This window comes from Atheta coriaria, unplaced genomic scaffold, assembly GCF_025399875.1.
Source record: "Atheta coriaria isolate IRGN ID8LTWV9N9 unplaced genomic scaffold, Caltech_Dcor_3.1 hic_scaffold_1_pilon, whole genome shotgun sequence".
Taxonomy (NCBI): domain Eukaryota; kingdom Metazoa; phylum Arthropoda; class Insecta; order Coleoptera; family Staphylinidae; genus Dalotia; species Dalotia coriaria.
This window is the reverse complement of record NW_027045443.1, coordinates 1,950,978-1,964,311: the sequence shown is the minus strand read 5'-3', so window position 1 is coordinate 1,964,311 and position 13,334 is coordinate 1,950,978. Positions and strand designations below refer to the sequence as shown.

Below are 13,334 nucleotides of genomic sequence, written 5' to 3'. Positions count from 1 at the left end.
CGCATAGGATCGAACTCGGGACTCTTCGAGCGTAACCATCCAATCCAACCGAAACAGAGAGGGGTATACGAAAAGAGGCAAGAATACAACCACTCGGCAAACAAAGACCCCCACAAACTACTCACCACCGTGAATGGTAGAAACAGCAGTGTTAATTTGTAATAAAATAACATTTATTGGCATTATAATGTATCAACCACATTTAGTTATTTAGTTATCGCATTAACGCTTTCTTCAGTTTACACCATCAAAAGTTCTTCATTTTTAAATAATTGTCCGCAAAGTTATCCGCCGCAACACAATCCGCAACTTATTCAGCAACCCCCGCAGTCTCAATCATTAACACGCCGACGGTGAGCGCGTTCTACGCCCAGTTCATTTCATTCTCGCGCATAAAACTATGAATTGGAAATTTACAAAACTATTCGAAGCTAACATTGTGAAGGATTTTACTTGATGTAGGCTTCAGGGGGTATAGCACCCTGCTTCGTTGCTTCTGTAAAGGCAAATTGTGCGCGGTCGTAGTCCCAATTTGTTTCTTCTAAACATCTGTAAACACAATAGAAACATATAGGAAATATTCCGTCAAGTGATTTTGCCATAGTATGTGACAATAAATATTAACGTAAAGCCTACTTTTGCGTCCATTCCATGTTCATGCCAGTTGCTTGCATGAGCGCCTGCAACATCTGTTGCTTCGTGAAGTCAACTGGAGGCGCTGACACGGAAGCAACTGGTGATGCTATCGGCATCGCCGGTGCTAGAAATGACGACGACTCGGTCACGTTTGTCTTGAACGAGTTCTGCAATCAAACATTAAAAACAATTTTAACACTGCATAAAGACACTAAAAATATTAAACCTACATCCATTTGGGTCTCGGTGGCGTTGGAGATGTGTAGCATCTCATTGATAATGCAGAATCCTGTTCCAACTGGAGTGATAACAAATGATCTGAAGAAGTGACGTATCGGCGAGTTTTTCTTGCCGGTGCGTGTCTCCTTGAACAGTCCGGTCACGTTCAGTGAAATCATTTGTGGCTGGATAACAGAACAGGTCGATAATTAATTATTCAAAGTTAGTATGAATAATAGGACAAACCGTGTACAAGATTAAATCAACCGTGAAACTATTCAAATCATGTTTGGTCTGCGGCATCTCCTCATGAAAGGCGACAACAGCAAGATGGCCCTGTTTGAGCAGTTTGCGACGGCGTTCCGCATCGGTGATGCGCTCCAGATTACGATTGTCGGTGTTGTACCAATTTAATTGAGGAGAGTTCTTCGGATGTTGATTGTACCCGTATGCCATTGTGCAGGACATTGCCGCGTGCTCATGATACGCATGCAGCAGTGCCTTTCGATTATCGCTGTCCATGATTTCGAAGTACTGGGCGAGAAACTGCCGCACCATCGTTTGCCCTTCCTGACTGCACAGGAAGGTGGGCACCGGAGCGGGCATTTTCACATCATCCACGTCGAAGACAATCGGAGGTGGCAAATCAACGCCATCCTAGAATTTTTCAATCGATAAACAATACATCTTATTACAGAGCATAATAATCACTTACAAGCCTCAAAAGTTTGGGAAAACGCTTGCGAATTTCGCTGCCAACAGAAAATTTACAAGTTTGCAGAGTCAATTAGTAAACACTGTCATTATCTCCGAGTACTTAAGAATAAAACAATTAATACTTGACTCAAATTGTTGTGATAGTCATAATACAGCCTTCATATGATTTAAGCAAAACATCATTTCAATTTCTTATCCACATGATTACAAAATTGAGAAACAAAAAGTTACAATTCATTTTTTTTTTTCACAATATAAACATTTATGACAGATACCTTATTCACTCGAATCATCTTGTTTTTTTTTCGACTTTCTTTCTTTTTTCTTTCAGCATAAAAATGACAATTCTTCAAACTTCATCAAACTTCGCATTAATCCATGCGTATACCTAAATTTTAATTACTTTACAATGCTACTGGCACCAGATAAGAGGCAGTTACTTACAAAAGGTAAGAAATTGGAAATATTAAGGAAAATAATAGCTAGTTTGATCACTAGCAGATCGCCGACTTTCATCGGAAGAAAGACTTGTTGATTATGTTGGCAGTATACTGCGCATTCTCCTCGCAATTCGCTCGCACAACCAAGCTACCCACACGCCGATGCTGTCCGCATTGAGCGGATATCGAGACTCGGCTCGACTGCATCCTATGGCTACGGCAATGCAACGGATGTAGTAGTATACAAACCGAGGCACGTTACTGCTTATCAGTTGTGACGAGACGAAGCGACACCCAACCCTTTTGCAGGTATTGTCAGTATTGACAACTGACTTTGAATGGGAAGACATTCGTGATTACACATAAGCGCACACAGAGGACGGATATTCGAAGAATTCGTTATAGGATGTGCCAGTTTTACAGAGCATAAAGTTGTATGAATTCAAACAAAAAATTTGTCTTTTGAAGTGAAGTTTTGAAGTATTGACATTTTTGCATGCATGAATATTTTGGTGTTTTTTTTTTATTATTATCATTGATTTCGAGCAAAGATGGCATAACTTGTAAACACTAAATTAAAATTGCAACTTTTCTCTTCCCAATCCTGTGTTCAATGCGTTTTTGCCGAAGTTTAGAGTCTATATCATATTAAAACTGTATGCATGACTATCCCGGTTCGTATTTTTGTTCATTTCAGTATTTTTCTATGAAAAACAATATTTGTGTACAGAAATGCACACAAAAACGAACAATTTCCAACAATTATTCGCGTCAATATTGAATGTCTAGGGATAGGGTTATTTCCAACCGCGCCAGCTAAGGATGTTTTTGCCTGGCACGTTGGTTCCTCACCCAAGATCTCCATCTACGCACCCGTCGTCGACGGCCGCCACCTAACTCTAGTGTTACCTGATATAAGACGCCTGATCTTTAAAGTTGTCGCACAATTGGTTTCCATCCAGTATGAGCTCAACTAACGGCAAACCGGTAAAATTGTCTAAATGGTTAATGCTCTTAAGCTGCAATCAACAACGAGAAATTAAATGAAACAAAATCGTTCGATCGCCGGCGCATGGCTGTAAGAAACAAGCCAATCAGAAACAAATAAAAGAGACTAGGAACCTTGTTGTGCGCGAGATGCAATGTGTTAAGGTTGGGCATCTTCTTGTCCAGGTCCTTGAGATGTGTGACCACCTGGATGTTGTTGTCGTTGAGATTGAGCGCTTCCAGCTCGGGAATGTTCTCGGCGATTATGTTGATAGCTGCAACGCTGACCACTGGTTTGAAGAGCGGGCAGAATGTGTCTTGGAGGTCTGGATCGGCGTGGAACTTGCTAAGATCCAGCGCTTTCGTCACCGGATTGAATCGTTTCGACATCACGACCTTCATTTTCTCGCGCAGAACGTCGTTGACGTCCACGCTCGGCGTGTCTGCTTGTACACGTATAACAAGCTTGAAACCATCCGGCATTTCTATACTTTTATTGAGCATATGGAGCTTTTCCGCAACGCGAAAGTCTTCCACATAGAAGCTTGCTGATCTGCCTTCCATTGTATACTGAACATCAAGAATATATTATGTATACTCAATTCAAAAGTTATGTTAAATTCACTTACCATGTATGGAAACAACGCCAGAGGTGTGATATTATCCAACAACTTCTTCAGCAAATATGGTTTGTCATACTTGCCACCAAATGGCAGCTATGTATAAACAATAATTACAAAAAACATCCAAAACAAAATGAAGAGTAACTTACATGTACACGATACCAACTCAGTGGGCTGTTAAATAACCTCTTCTGAGGTGCAGGTGATCCGGAACGATGTCGCCCGCCACCGCGGTTCATCTTCCTGTGATGGGTGGATTGTCCTCCATGGTAATTACGCAGGTCAATCCCGGAATCCTCAAGGCTCATTAACTTCTTCAAGTCTGTGCGAATGAAGTTATCGCCGCGTCCTCCACGCGGCTGCTTGAAGCTTACCCGTTTCGATGTCATATCTAAATAACAAGCCATAAATTTATCAATCACAATTCCTCAATAATCATCGTGCAGAATTAAAGAATGAACATACCGTTGGGGTACCATTTGTTGTTGTTGCCGCGTGGTTTGGGCATGTTGTTTCTGTACGAGCGATTCGTTGCTGCGTTGTTTTTGGAGCACGGATGCTCCCTCAGTGTTCACGAGTGATGAAAAATAACCTCAAATGCAGGTTATTTACTATGGCAGAATTCGTAACGCGGATTATGCACGCGAATTCATCGCAATTGTGTGTACAAAATGCAAGGTACAGATTCACGTCCAAAATGGCGATACGTACCAACCAGATATTATTCACTTCTGTTTGTCTCAGCGAAACGAATTCCCACCAATGCATGCGCGTTTACTGTCATCACTGACGGGAAATCGACGTTGAAACATGACAGTAGAGGGGAATCGCGCTATTTTCAAATATTTCACAAGTTGCATAATTGTTGCGCGATATCAAAATAAATAAAACTTACAACTGTTGCAATCAAATCAATCAAAAATAGATATCACTACTTTTTTTGCACTTGTCACTTGAATTTTACGAATTTTTACAAACGCACCAGAAGAAAATGGATGATCGCAACTCAACTTTAATTGAGCACTTCCTCTGTGGTGGAATGGGCGGCACGTGGACGGTTCTCGTCGGTCATCCATTCGATACCGTCAAAGTCCGTCTACAAACCATGCCAAAACCCGAGCCAGGCAAACCACCCCTATACAGTGGCATGTTTGACTGTTTCCGTACTACTATAATCAAAGAGGGCCCTAGTGGATTGTACAAAGGCATGTTGGTGCCGTTATTAACAATCACACCCGTCTTCGCCATCTCCTTCATGTCCTACCAGCTGGGCAAGAAAATTTTTGCTCACAACGATCCCGCGCCTTCCAACTGGCGCAAGTTCCTAGCTGGGGCATTCGCTGGTGTGGTCACAACCACTGTCATGGCCCCGGTAGAGCGTGTAAAGTGCATGTTGCAAATCCAACGCGAAAGAGAGAAGGCCGATCGGCAATTTCGTGGACCAATTCATCTCATTAGCGCTGAACTGGCCGAGGGCGGTATTTCAAGGATCTACAAAGGATTCTTCGCCACCATTCTTAGAGAATTCCCAGGGAGTGGCATTTACTTCCTCACTTATGAGTGGTTTACATCGTACCACACTGTGGGTACATCTGCGACTCTCTTGAAGATGGTCATTGGAGGTGGAATGGCAGGAGTTGTTATGTGGATGATTGTTTTGCCCTTTGACACGCTCAAGAGTCGTCTGCAAACTGCACCGCCTGGTACCTATACTGGATTGGGGCATGTGTTTAAGGATCTCATGGCTCACGAAGGACCTGCTGCTTTGTACAAAGGCGCCGTGCCGGTCATGGCTAGGGCTTTTCCTGCCAACGCTGCTTGCTTCCTTGGTTTTGAGTTTTGCAATAAGCAAATTGTGCAAAGACTCCGGAAACCAACTCCTGATTAAATTAATTATGAATTGCTTGATTTATGAAACCAATACATTTTTAAATTTGACCGACAGTCATACAAACAGTCTGGCGGGCAGTCTTAACAGTCTTGCGTACCGTCACATTTATGTTTTCTAATGTAAATACTTCATAAAAGATGTGTTTTCTCGTTAAAATCATGATTTTTAATTATTAAAAATTAACTGGCGCAAGTTCCTAGCTGGGGCATTCGCTGGTGTGGTCACAACCACTGTCATGGCCCCGGTGGAGCGTGTAAAATGTATGTTGCAAATCCAACGCGAAAGAGAGAAAGCCGATCGGCAATTCCGTGGACCAATTCATCTCATTAGCGCTGAACTGGCCGAAGGCGGTATTTCAAGGATCTACAAAGGATTCTTCGCCACCATTCTTAGAGAATTCCCGGGAAGTGGAATTTACTTCCTCACCTATGAGTGGTTCACTTCGTACCATACTGTGGGTACATCTGCGACTCTCTTGAAGATGGTCATTGGAGGTGGAATGGCAGGAGTTGTTATGTGGATGATTGTTTTGCCCTTTGATACGCTCAAGAGTCGTCTGCAAACTGCACCGCCTGGTACTTATACTGGATTGGGGCATGTGTTTAAGGATCTCATGGCTCACGAAGGACCTGCGGCTTTGTACAAAGGCGCAGTGCCGGTCATGGCTAGGGCTTTTCCTGCCAACGCTGCTTGCTTCCTTGGTTTTGAGTTTTGCAATAAGCAAATTGTACAAAGACTCCGGAAACCAACTCCTGATTAAATTAATTATGAATTGCTTGATTTATGAAACCAATAAATTTTTAAATTTGACCGACAGTCATGCAAACAGTCTGGCGGGCAGTCTTAACAGTTCTAATGTAAATACTTCATAAAAGATGTGTTTTCTCGTTAAAATCATGATTTTTAATTATTAAAAATGATTTAATTGTCTCTTTATGCTCAAACAATGCTTAAAAATCATTTGAAGCGTCAGCAGCGCCCTCATATCCCCCCTAAGATCTTGCGGACTGTCCATACCGGCTTGTCGCCTGTTTGCTGACGTTCCTCAACACCCCCGATCAAAAAAATGGGTAAACAAATCCATTTCTCTTCATTTAAATCATTAAATAATTACGATTTTACCATTTTATGTTCACAGCAACGTCCAGTGGTACATCCTTCGTCTTGTCGCTCATCAGCTCCATTCTCATTCTCTCTGGAATGCAGATGTACAAACCTTGGTTGAATTCCTCCCAATTGCATACAATCTTCGGAGGATACCTGGGTTCACTATTCTTCATGTTCCTCATCACCGCTTGCGGGAACCTCGAGTCGATGACATTCGGCAAGTCCATGCAAGTGAAATTATTTCCTGAGAGTAAGCATTCATAAATATAGTGTTAGTTTACTGAATAAATTGGTTATGTTGTTGTTTTAGTTGGATTCTGCCTTACATTCTCTGTGATTTGTGCAGGAACTGTACACAGAGTATCAGCAACAACATGGTAAACATAACTTAAGCCTTCTGGAGTAATTGTTTTATAAACTTATTTGTTTAATTCCACTGTTACAGCTTAATATTCTCTATCATTGCACTGTATTACATCAACAAACATTCACAGAAGGTTTATGCAGCACCTCCTCAAGTGGCAAGTGTGCAATCAAGCAAAAAACGTAAATAAGTCAAGAAAGAATGCAAGCAAACTGTGTTTGGAATTAATGAAACTTGAGTCTCACATTGTCTATGTTTAATTGAATTGTCATCACAGTAAACAAGTTTAAGGAATAAATTTTATACATACACAAATTCATGTTTGATCATTATTGACAAAATACCCTCACAATTTCTACCTACTGACCTATCAAAGTGTTATTTTTATCTTTCAGTGATAAATCAACCTTTACAAACTAATGCAGTTTGCATTTGTTGGTAAACAAAAGTTTAAAGAAAGTGCATTGTTTACAAGTTGTTAAGTTTTGTTTGTTTTTTATCTGCACTTGATAGAAATGTCGCAGTTGAGTAAGCGCAGCACGGAAGTCAATGTAAACGCATAACTTACGTTAATCAAGTTAAACAAGTGAAACACGATGATGAAGAGAATGTGTCACAGTTGTATTTTCGTAGTTTATTTGGTTTATTTAAAGAATACAACACCCAAACAACAAGTAAAGTTTCGTTTGTTATCGGCGCACAAGTTTGAAGTGAAAGTGAGAGGACATGTGATCCCACCCCAAGCAATCCCCACCGCCACCGGCGCCGCGCCGCCCGCGCTGTCAAAACAGCCGCGTTTCAGTGGTCAGGTGTCAAATTGCGCTAGTCGTTTAGTGTTTTGTAATATTTTTGTAAATAATTTTAGCTTTAAAAACCCGAGGCAGGAGGATGGTTTAATACAGAATACGGTTTGCCGAGAACGCAGCAACACCATGGTCGGCGTCGCGCACATTCGGGGCGAGTACCCGCTGCACTGGCACGTGTGGCGCAACGATTACAAGCAACTCGAAGAGGAACTCAGCCGAAATAAAGTAAATACACCAACCGTTCTCGCTGCCAATTAGCGACGAGTGGTTTGTCATCATTTAATCACGCTAATTTATCACTACACACACACACACTAGTCCTGCATGTATCAGTCTTAATTTGAGTGGCCAAGTCAGGAAGCCAATGCAGTGCACCTGGCTCCTTTGATTTGTGTGCTCTTTTAAGAAACCTTAACAAACCTAATACCTTAATGCTATTTGAATCCACTGAATCAATTTCTTTTCTAGCTGGAATTGGAGAAATCAGACAATCGCGGCCGCACGCCGCTTATGTTAGCTGTGACTTTAGGTCACTTGGAAAGTGCAAGGGTGCTGTTAAATTTTGATGCAAATGTTAACTTTGAGAATCCAGAGGGATGGACTGGTAAACTATAAAGTATTTCTCAATTCCCACACTCTCTAAAAGAGTCTATTTCACAGTTGTACAGGAAGCTGTATCCACTGGGGATCCAGTGCTGCTTCAGATGGTGCTACAAAGCAGGGATTTCCAGCGGTATTCGAACCGTATGGCCGGCATTCCTGAATTACTACAGAAATTAAAAGATGCGCCTGATTTTTACGTCGAAATGAAGTGGGAGTTTACTAGTTGGGGTGTGTTTTGCTATAAACTTGATATTTATCAAGTAAATCAAGTAAATGTTGAACTTTTCATCATCTGCTGGATATTTCAGTGCCTCTGTTATCACGTATGTGTCCAAGTGACACCTATAAGGTGTACAAACGTGGTTCCAACGTGCGCATCGACACCACACTCCTCGGCTTCGACCATACAAGTTGGCAGCGCGGCAATCGCAGCTACGTATTTCAGGGACAAGGTAAATATCCGTCGACGATGTGCGTGTGGTGTTTTGTTTAAAATCTTAATGCATGTAGCCATTCAAATAGGCGAAGCCATTCGTGGCAACAGGAGTTACGTTTATTCACTGACAACGTCTGGTAATGTTTGCATTTTTATTGTTTTGCTTGCTGTACATAGTCATGCTTGCGCAGCAATTAAAAGAATGCTTGAATTTTGTTGCATAAATCCGATGTTACCGTATATTTTCTCTTAGATGGCGGTGCGACGATGATGGAAATCGATCATGAAACGCGCAGCGTGTATTCGGAGCAAATGCGAACACCAGAAGAAGCGCAGGGTATTTTTGTACCCTCCGAAGAGTCGCTTTCACAACGTTTAACCACACCGATTGTGACAACCTACGTTGACACCGATAAAATCAGTTTCGAGAGGAATAAGGCGGGTGTATGGGGTTGGCGTTCGGATAAAATGGAAATGGTAAATGGGCATGAGTGTAAAGTATTCGGTGCTAGCAATGTAGAATTGGTGACGAAGACGCGCACCGAACACCTTACCGAAACCGATAAAGCGATCGCGCGCTCAAAGAGCACCAAAACACCGTTGCATAATTTTCTTGGCATTGCCGACGTGGACGATGAGGCGGCTGCAGCGGCAGCGACACAACCAGCTCCGGATGAAGGCGCTGTTGCGAACACAGTCGGTAATCCGTGTAATATCACCGCTGAGGAGTACTTCGACGCCGGCGTCGATCTGCATGGCCGTGATATCGGCCGTCCGAAGGAAGTGAATGCACGCGTGCAGAAATTCAAAGCGACGCTTTGGCTCTCCGAGAATTATCCGCTCTCGCTGCCCGAGCAGATCCTGCCGATTGTTGATCTTATGGCCATTTCCAGCTCGCACTTCGCCAAGCTGCGGAATTTTATACAAATGCAACTGCCAGCAGGTTTTCCTGTCAAAATAGGTATTTACCTACGGAAAGTTAAAACATCTTACTTTAATAAATATTCTCTTGGTGTAGAAATTCCATTATTCCATGTATTGAACGCACGCATTACATTCGGCAACATCTTCGGTCTGGATCAGGACGTACGCCATGTGGCGCGCCTTGAGGAGGACGATCGACTGTCATGCGTCCTCGACGACGTACTCTTCCAAATACCTCCGGGATACAATCAGCTTGGTAATGGTAATACACGAGTTTGTTTTTTGTTTCCTGGACTCATACAAAACACTACGCAATCATTCAATAAACATACATTTACACAAGTTATTATATTATTCAAACTATTACGTATTTTGTGCGTAAGTTCGGAATGACAAGATTTAACTTGTTTGTAGTTGGTTTGGATGAACGGCGCCAATATAGCCTTGAGGAAGAAGACGATCTTCTGCAATTCGCCATCCAGCAGAGTCTCATCGACGCCGGTACAGAAAAGGAAGTCGTCGACATTTGGGAGGCGCTCAAGGCAAAGAAACCATCGCGTCCCTCTACTCCTAATTTGGGTAGCGAGGAAGAACGCCAGTTACAAAGGTATTCTTAATTTCACTTGAGTCCAACAACTCACAATTAAATTATACGTGTTTTTTTAAAACATTTTTTTCCTCATAGACGGAAATCCGTTTTTGCGAAGCGTTATTCAACTTAAAACTTGCTTAAATCGCCTTTTTGTCTAGTTATCTTAGCGCTATGCATGTTTGTAGTAAACTAGTTTGACGCTAGCTGTAATTGTGGACATTTCTAGAGCAATACAAGCTAGTCTCGCAATATACCAAAGCAACGACGAGCTGCCGTACACCGAGGACGAGTCGTCCGACGCAGACGAAGACATCCACAAGGCAATCATGCTCTCCGAACAGCAGCGGCAGCGCGAAGAGCAGGAGCGCATCGAGGAGCAGCGAATGCTCGAAGAGGTCCTCCAGTTGTCGCTCACCGAGAAGTAATCAGCCAGCAGCGCGGGATCGCTCCGCTGGTAGGTTGAGCGAGTATTTATTTCTTCCGAATGCGTTCTAAACTGATACAGGTTTATATGATATTCTAACTGATAATTATATATTAATCAAAACGTTGCGGAGAGACGGGGGGGTGTTACGAGATGGATGAGTGTAACTAATTTAGTTAGCTAAATGACTACGACAAAAACGACTGGGGCAAATATATGCGTATATTTTCCACTGCGCGGAGGACTGCTGATAACTGAAACTTAAACGATGAAAAAGAATCACATGTTAACATCACAACTAATTGAATGTAACTAATTTTTAATTTCTCAACCATGAGCTGACTGTTTGAATGTTAATTTTCTGTTTCTAAATGTGTCGATTTTCCGTTCTCGATTGTTTTATGCCCAGGGTGGCCTGAAGAAGTTTTAAGAGTTCCACCCTGGTTAAATAATATATATGTTAAATGAGATGTGAACTGGTAGCAATGTGATGTTAAGCTGGATTTTAATTCTAAATTTTATACATTTTCAAGAGGCAAGTTCCGCCCTTTCATACGAGTATTACACTTACACTTTGGGCAGCGATTATATGTTAATAAGCGGCCCAACTTTATGTGTACTTATTTTAAGCTAAGCAGCGCTCGGCCGGCGCGGGACAGCCAAACAATAAAAATTATCAAAAGTACGCTTTCTCGCATCGTGATATCATCAACATTTAAATGTAACGTGTCTTGCGACCGGCCACATACGGATGATTCCACAGATTCAACACAAGCTCACACCTGCTGAAAGCAAAACCAATACCACACACACAATTTGAAACATTTTTATGGCGTAGAATTCGAGCGGGGCTGTCATTTGTTTGTTGTAGAATACCATTCGTTGTTTAATATTGTTGGTTCATCGATACTCGACTTACATGGCGTATATTACGATAAGACTTGTCCAAACAAACAAAAAAACATAATTTTTATACATGAAATGAAACAAATACGAAGCAAGAATCAAACACTCGCCGAGTTGCAACATGAATACCTTTGTATACAGTTTAATCAATCTCCGGAAATTAAACAGCACTTATTCTGTGTCATACAATAAATGATGAAAGCTAGGACGCATTTATTCGAGCATCGTCTCATGCGCCCTGAAAACAAAATTGCACCCTATTGTAACTTGTTTTTTTTATATCATGCATGCAATTAAACAGTTGAAAGTCACTTACTTGGAGTAAATGGTCCTCAAAATCTTTCTGCTTTGAGCGTAACGCTCCTCATTCTTGGCGGCCGTCATAATCCACTTTCTCTTGATGTTACCCCATCGTCTCAAGTGCGAAGACAGCAGTTCCTGCTTGGACATTGGTGGATTCTCATCCTGAACAATAAAACAAAAAATATTTTAATTTACATGCTTGATATACACATTAATAGGCGATTATTCATGCTATATTACACTTACATAGTTAAGATTTATCGCATCTTTGTCCTTATCTAGTTGCTCGGGCGTTGGAGTCGGAATCCTAGTGACAAACGGTTTACTAGGAGCCGGCAGGCGATACAAATCGGACGTGAGATTGTTATTCCATTGGGATTCAGGTTCTGGTGATGATAATCTCCTCCTGAATTAATAAAATCGACATTACAGTGGTTGATGATACAACCACATCAAACAATTCTATAAATAGTGCTCCAGAAATATATCATGCATGACTTTTAGATGATTTTAAACACATAGTGTTTTCAAATGAAACATACTTCACAATTGTATGTTGTTTCTTGCTGTTATTCGCCATCCACGCTCGGCAAATCGGATACAACGGCGTGTCCTCCTCGAACTTGGCCAGGTCTACGCTGCGATCGTACAACTTCATCAGATAGGTGCTTCGTACCGGTGTCGTATCATTTCGTGTCCTGCTTTGGAATACAAACGCACATTAATAACCTCAATAACTCCTCCAAAATCACATAAATTATCAAACTGCTGTAGTTTAATGAATGGAATAGTATGTAATATGAGTTTATAAGAGCGCAATTACTTATGATGATGAGGTCTATCGTCTGAATCTTCCGAATCCGAGGATGATTGTTCAGTGAGCAGTTTGAGAACACCCTGGAATCGTCCCTTCGCCATCAGATAATCGTTACCCATCACGTTTTCCTCCTTAACCTCGACTCGTGTTGGCGACTGGCTATCTAACCTTCCTCGCTTCTCTTCCATTTTCATTTTTATTTGACTCTTTTTGGCGAAAATCAGTTTTGTTTATGTTTTCTTCTGGTTTGAACCAAGCGTTCTCACTTTCCAGTAACGCAGTGACTTTGAATCTGGTGATATTACTATATGGTGGTTTAGTGTCGCTTTTTTGATACCAGGTGGCGCTAGTTATACTGTTATATCTATTTTTATCAGTTTAAATAGTTTAAAGTTAGTTGCGATAGGGTGAAAAGGCAATTTATGAATACTTTTACACACACTTTGATTACAGATCAATTCAAAGCAATATTATTAGTAAATCTAAAGATTTATTATTTTTTGGTGTTTCTAACATTCTAGATCACGTAGGCTATGCGT

At 41.5% G+C, this 13,334-nt stretch overlaps 6 protein-coding genes across 13 annotated transcripts; 4 read left to right on the top strand and 2 right to left on the bottom strand.

Annotated features, from left to right (window-relative positions):
• Positions 1–151: 151 nt before the first annotated feature.
• Positions 152–4,405, bottom strand: LOC135804161 (nuclear RNA export factor 1-like). Of its 2 annotated transcripts, XM_065317955.1 has the most exons (11): positions 4,334–4,405; positions 4,088–4,233; positions 3,772–4,013; positions 3,629–3,715; positions 3,135–3,569; positions 2,922–3,031; positions 1,571–1,607; positions 1,102–1,512; positions 867–1,040; positions 637–803; positions 152–549 (listed from the first exon to the last, which is right to left on the bottom strand). In XM_065317955.1, exons 2-11 carry the CDS (start codon positions 4,128–4,130, stop codon positions 450–452), a joined length of 1,806 nt encoding a protein of 601 aa, XP_065174027.1. In that variant the 5' UTR covers positions 4,131–4,233; positions 4,334–4,405; the 3' UTR covers positions 152–449. The 2 variants fall into 2 exon arrangements, with proteins under 2 accessions (XP_065174027.1, XP_065174018.1); XM_065317946.1 differs by having other exon boundaries at positions 4,088–4,385.
• Positions 4,406–4,432: 27 nt separating this feature from the next.
• Positions 4,433–5,560, top strand: LOC135804173 (congested-like trachea protein). Its single transcript, XM_065317965.1, has one exon. The coding sequence runs from the start codon at positions 4,614–4,616 to the stop codon at positions 5,508–5,510; it is 897 nt and encodes a 298-aa protein (XP_065174037.1). The 5' UTR covers positions 4,433–4,613; the 3' UTR covers positions 5,511–5,560.
• Positions 5,561–5,748: 188 nt separating this feature from the next.
• LOC135793517 (congested-like trachea protein) lies at positions 5,749–6,273 on the top strand. The gene has a single exon (XM_065304519.1). The coding sequence runs from the start codon at positions 5,749–5,751 to the stop codon at positions 6,271–6,273; it is 525 nt and encodes a 174-aa protein (XP_065160591.1).
• A 160-nt stretch (positions 6,274–6,433) lies between these two features.
• LOC135804184 (protein KRTCAP2 homolog) lies at positions 6,434–7,299 on the top strand. The gene is made up of 4 exons (XM_065317977.1): positions 6,434–6,583; positions 6,652–6,870; positions 6,931–6,997; positions 7,066–7,299. Exons 1-4 carry the CDS (start codon positions 6,580–6,582, stop codon positions 7,172–7,174), a joined length of 399 nt encoding a protein of 132 aa, XP_065174049.1. The 5' UTR covers positions 6,434–6,579; the 3' UTR covers positions 7,175–7,299.
• Positions 7,300–7,667: 368 nt separating this feature from the next.
• Positions 7,668–11,880, top strand: LOC135789571 (ankyrin repeat domain-containing protein 13D). 6 transcript variants are annotated; one of them, XM_065299486.1, is made up of 10 exons: positions 7,668–7,793; positions 7,850–8,015; positions 8,259–8,394; positions 8,451–8,621; positions 8,702–8,845; positions 8,904–8,966; positions 9,083–9,790; positions 9,848–10,015; positions 10,168–10,360; positions 10,572–11,880. In XM_065299486.1, the coding sequence occupies exons 2-10, from the start codon at positions 7,917–7,919 to the stop codon at positions 10,768–10,770; spliced, it is 1,881 nt and encodes a 626-aa protein (XP_065155558.1). In that variant the 5' UTR covers positions 7,668–7,793; positions 7,850–7,916; the 3' UTR covers positions 10,771–11,880. The 6 variants fall into 6 exon arrangements, with proteins under 6 accessions (XP_065155558.1, XP_065155572.1, XP_065155563.1 ...); XM_065299500.1 differs by lacking the exon at positions 7,668–7,793 and having other exon boundaries at positions 7,795–8,015; positions 8,916–8,966; XM_065299491.1 differs by lacking the exon at positions 7,668–7,793 and having other exon boundaries at positions 7,795–8,015; positions 9,848–10,009.
• On the bottom strand, positions 11,802–13,094 carry mip40 (Myb-interacting protein 40). 2 transcript variants are annotated; one of them, XM_065299525.1, is made up of 5 exons: positions 12,802–13,094; positions 12,521–12,679; positions 12,225–12,384; positions 11,992–12,140; positions 11,802–11,913 (listed from the first exon to the last, which is right to left on the bottom strand). In XM_065299525.1, the coding sequence occupies exons 1-5, from the start codon at positions 12,987–12,989 to the stop codon at positions 11,889–11,891; spliced, it is 681 nt and encodes a 226-aa protein (XP_065155597.1). In that variant the 5' UTR covers positions 12,990–13,094; the 3' UTR covers positions 11,802–11,888. The 2 variants fall into 2 exon arrangements, with proteins under 2 accessions (XP_065155597.1, XP_065155605.1); XM_065299533.1 differs by having other exon boundaries at positions 12,521–12,676.
• Between the last annotated feature and the right edge of the window lie 240 nt (positions 13,095–13,334).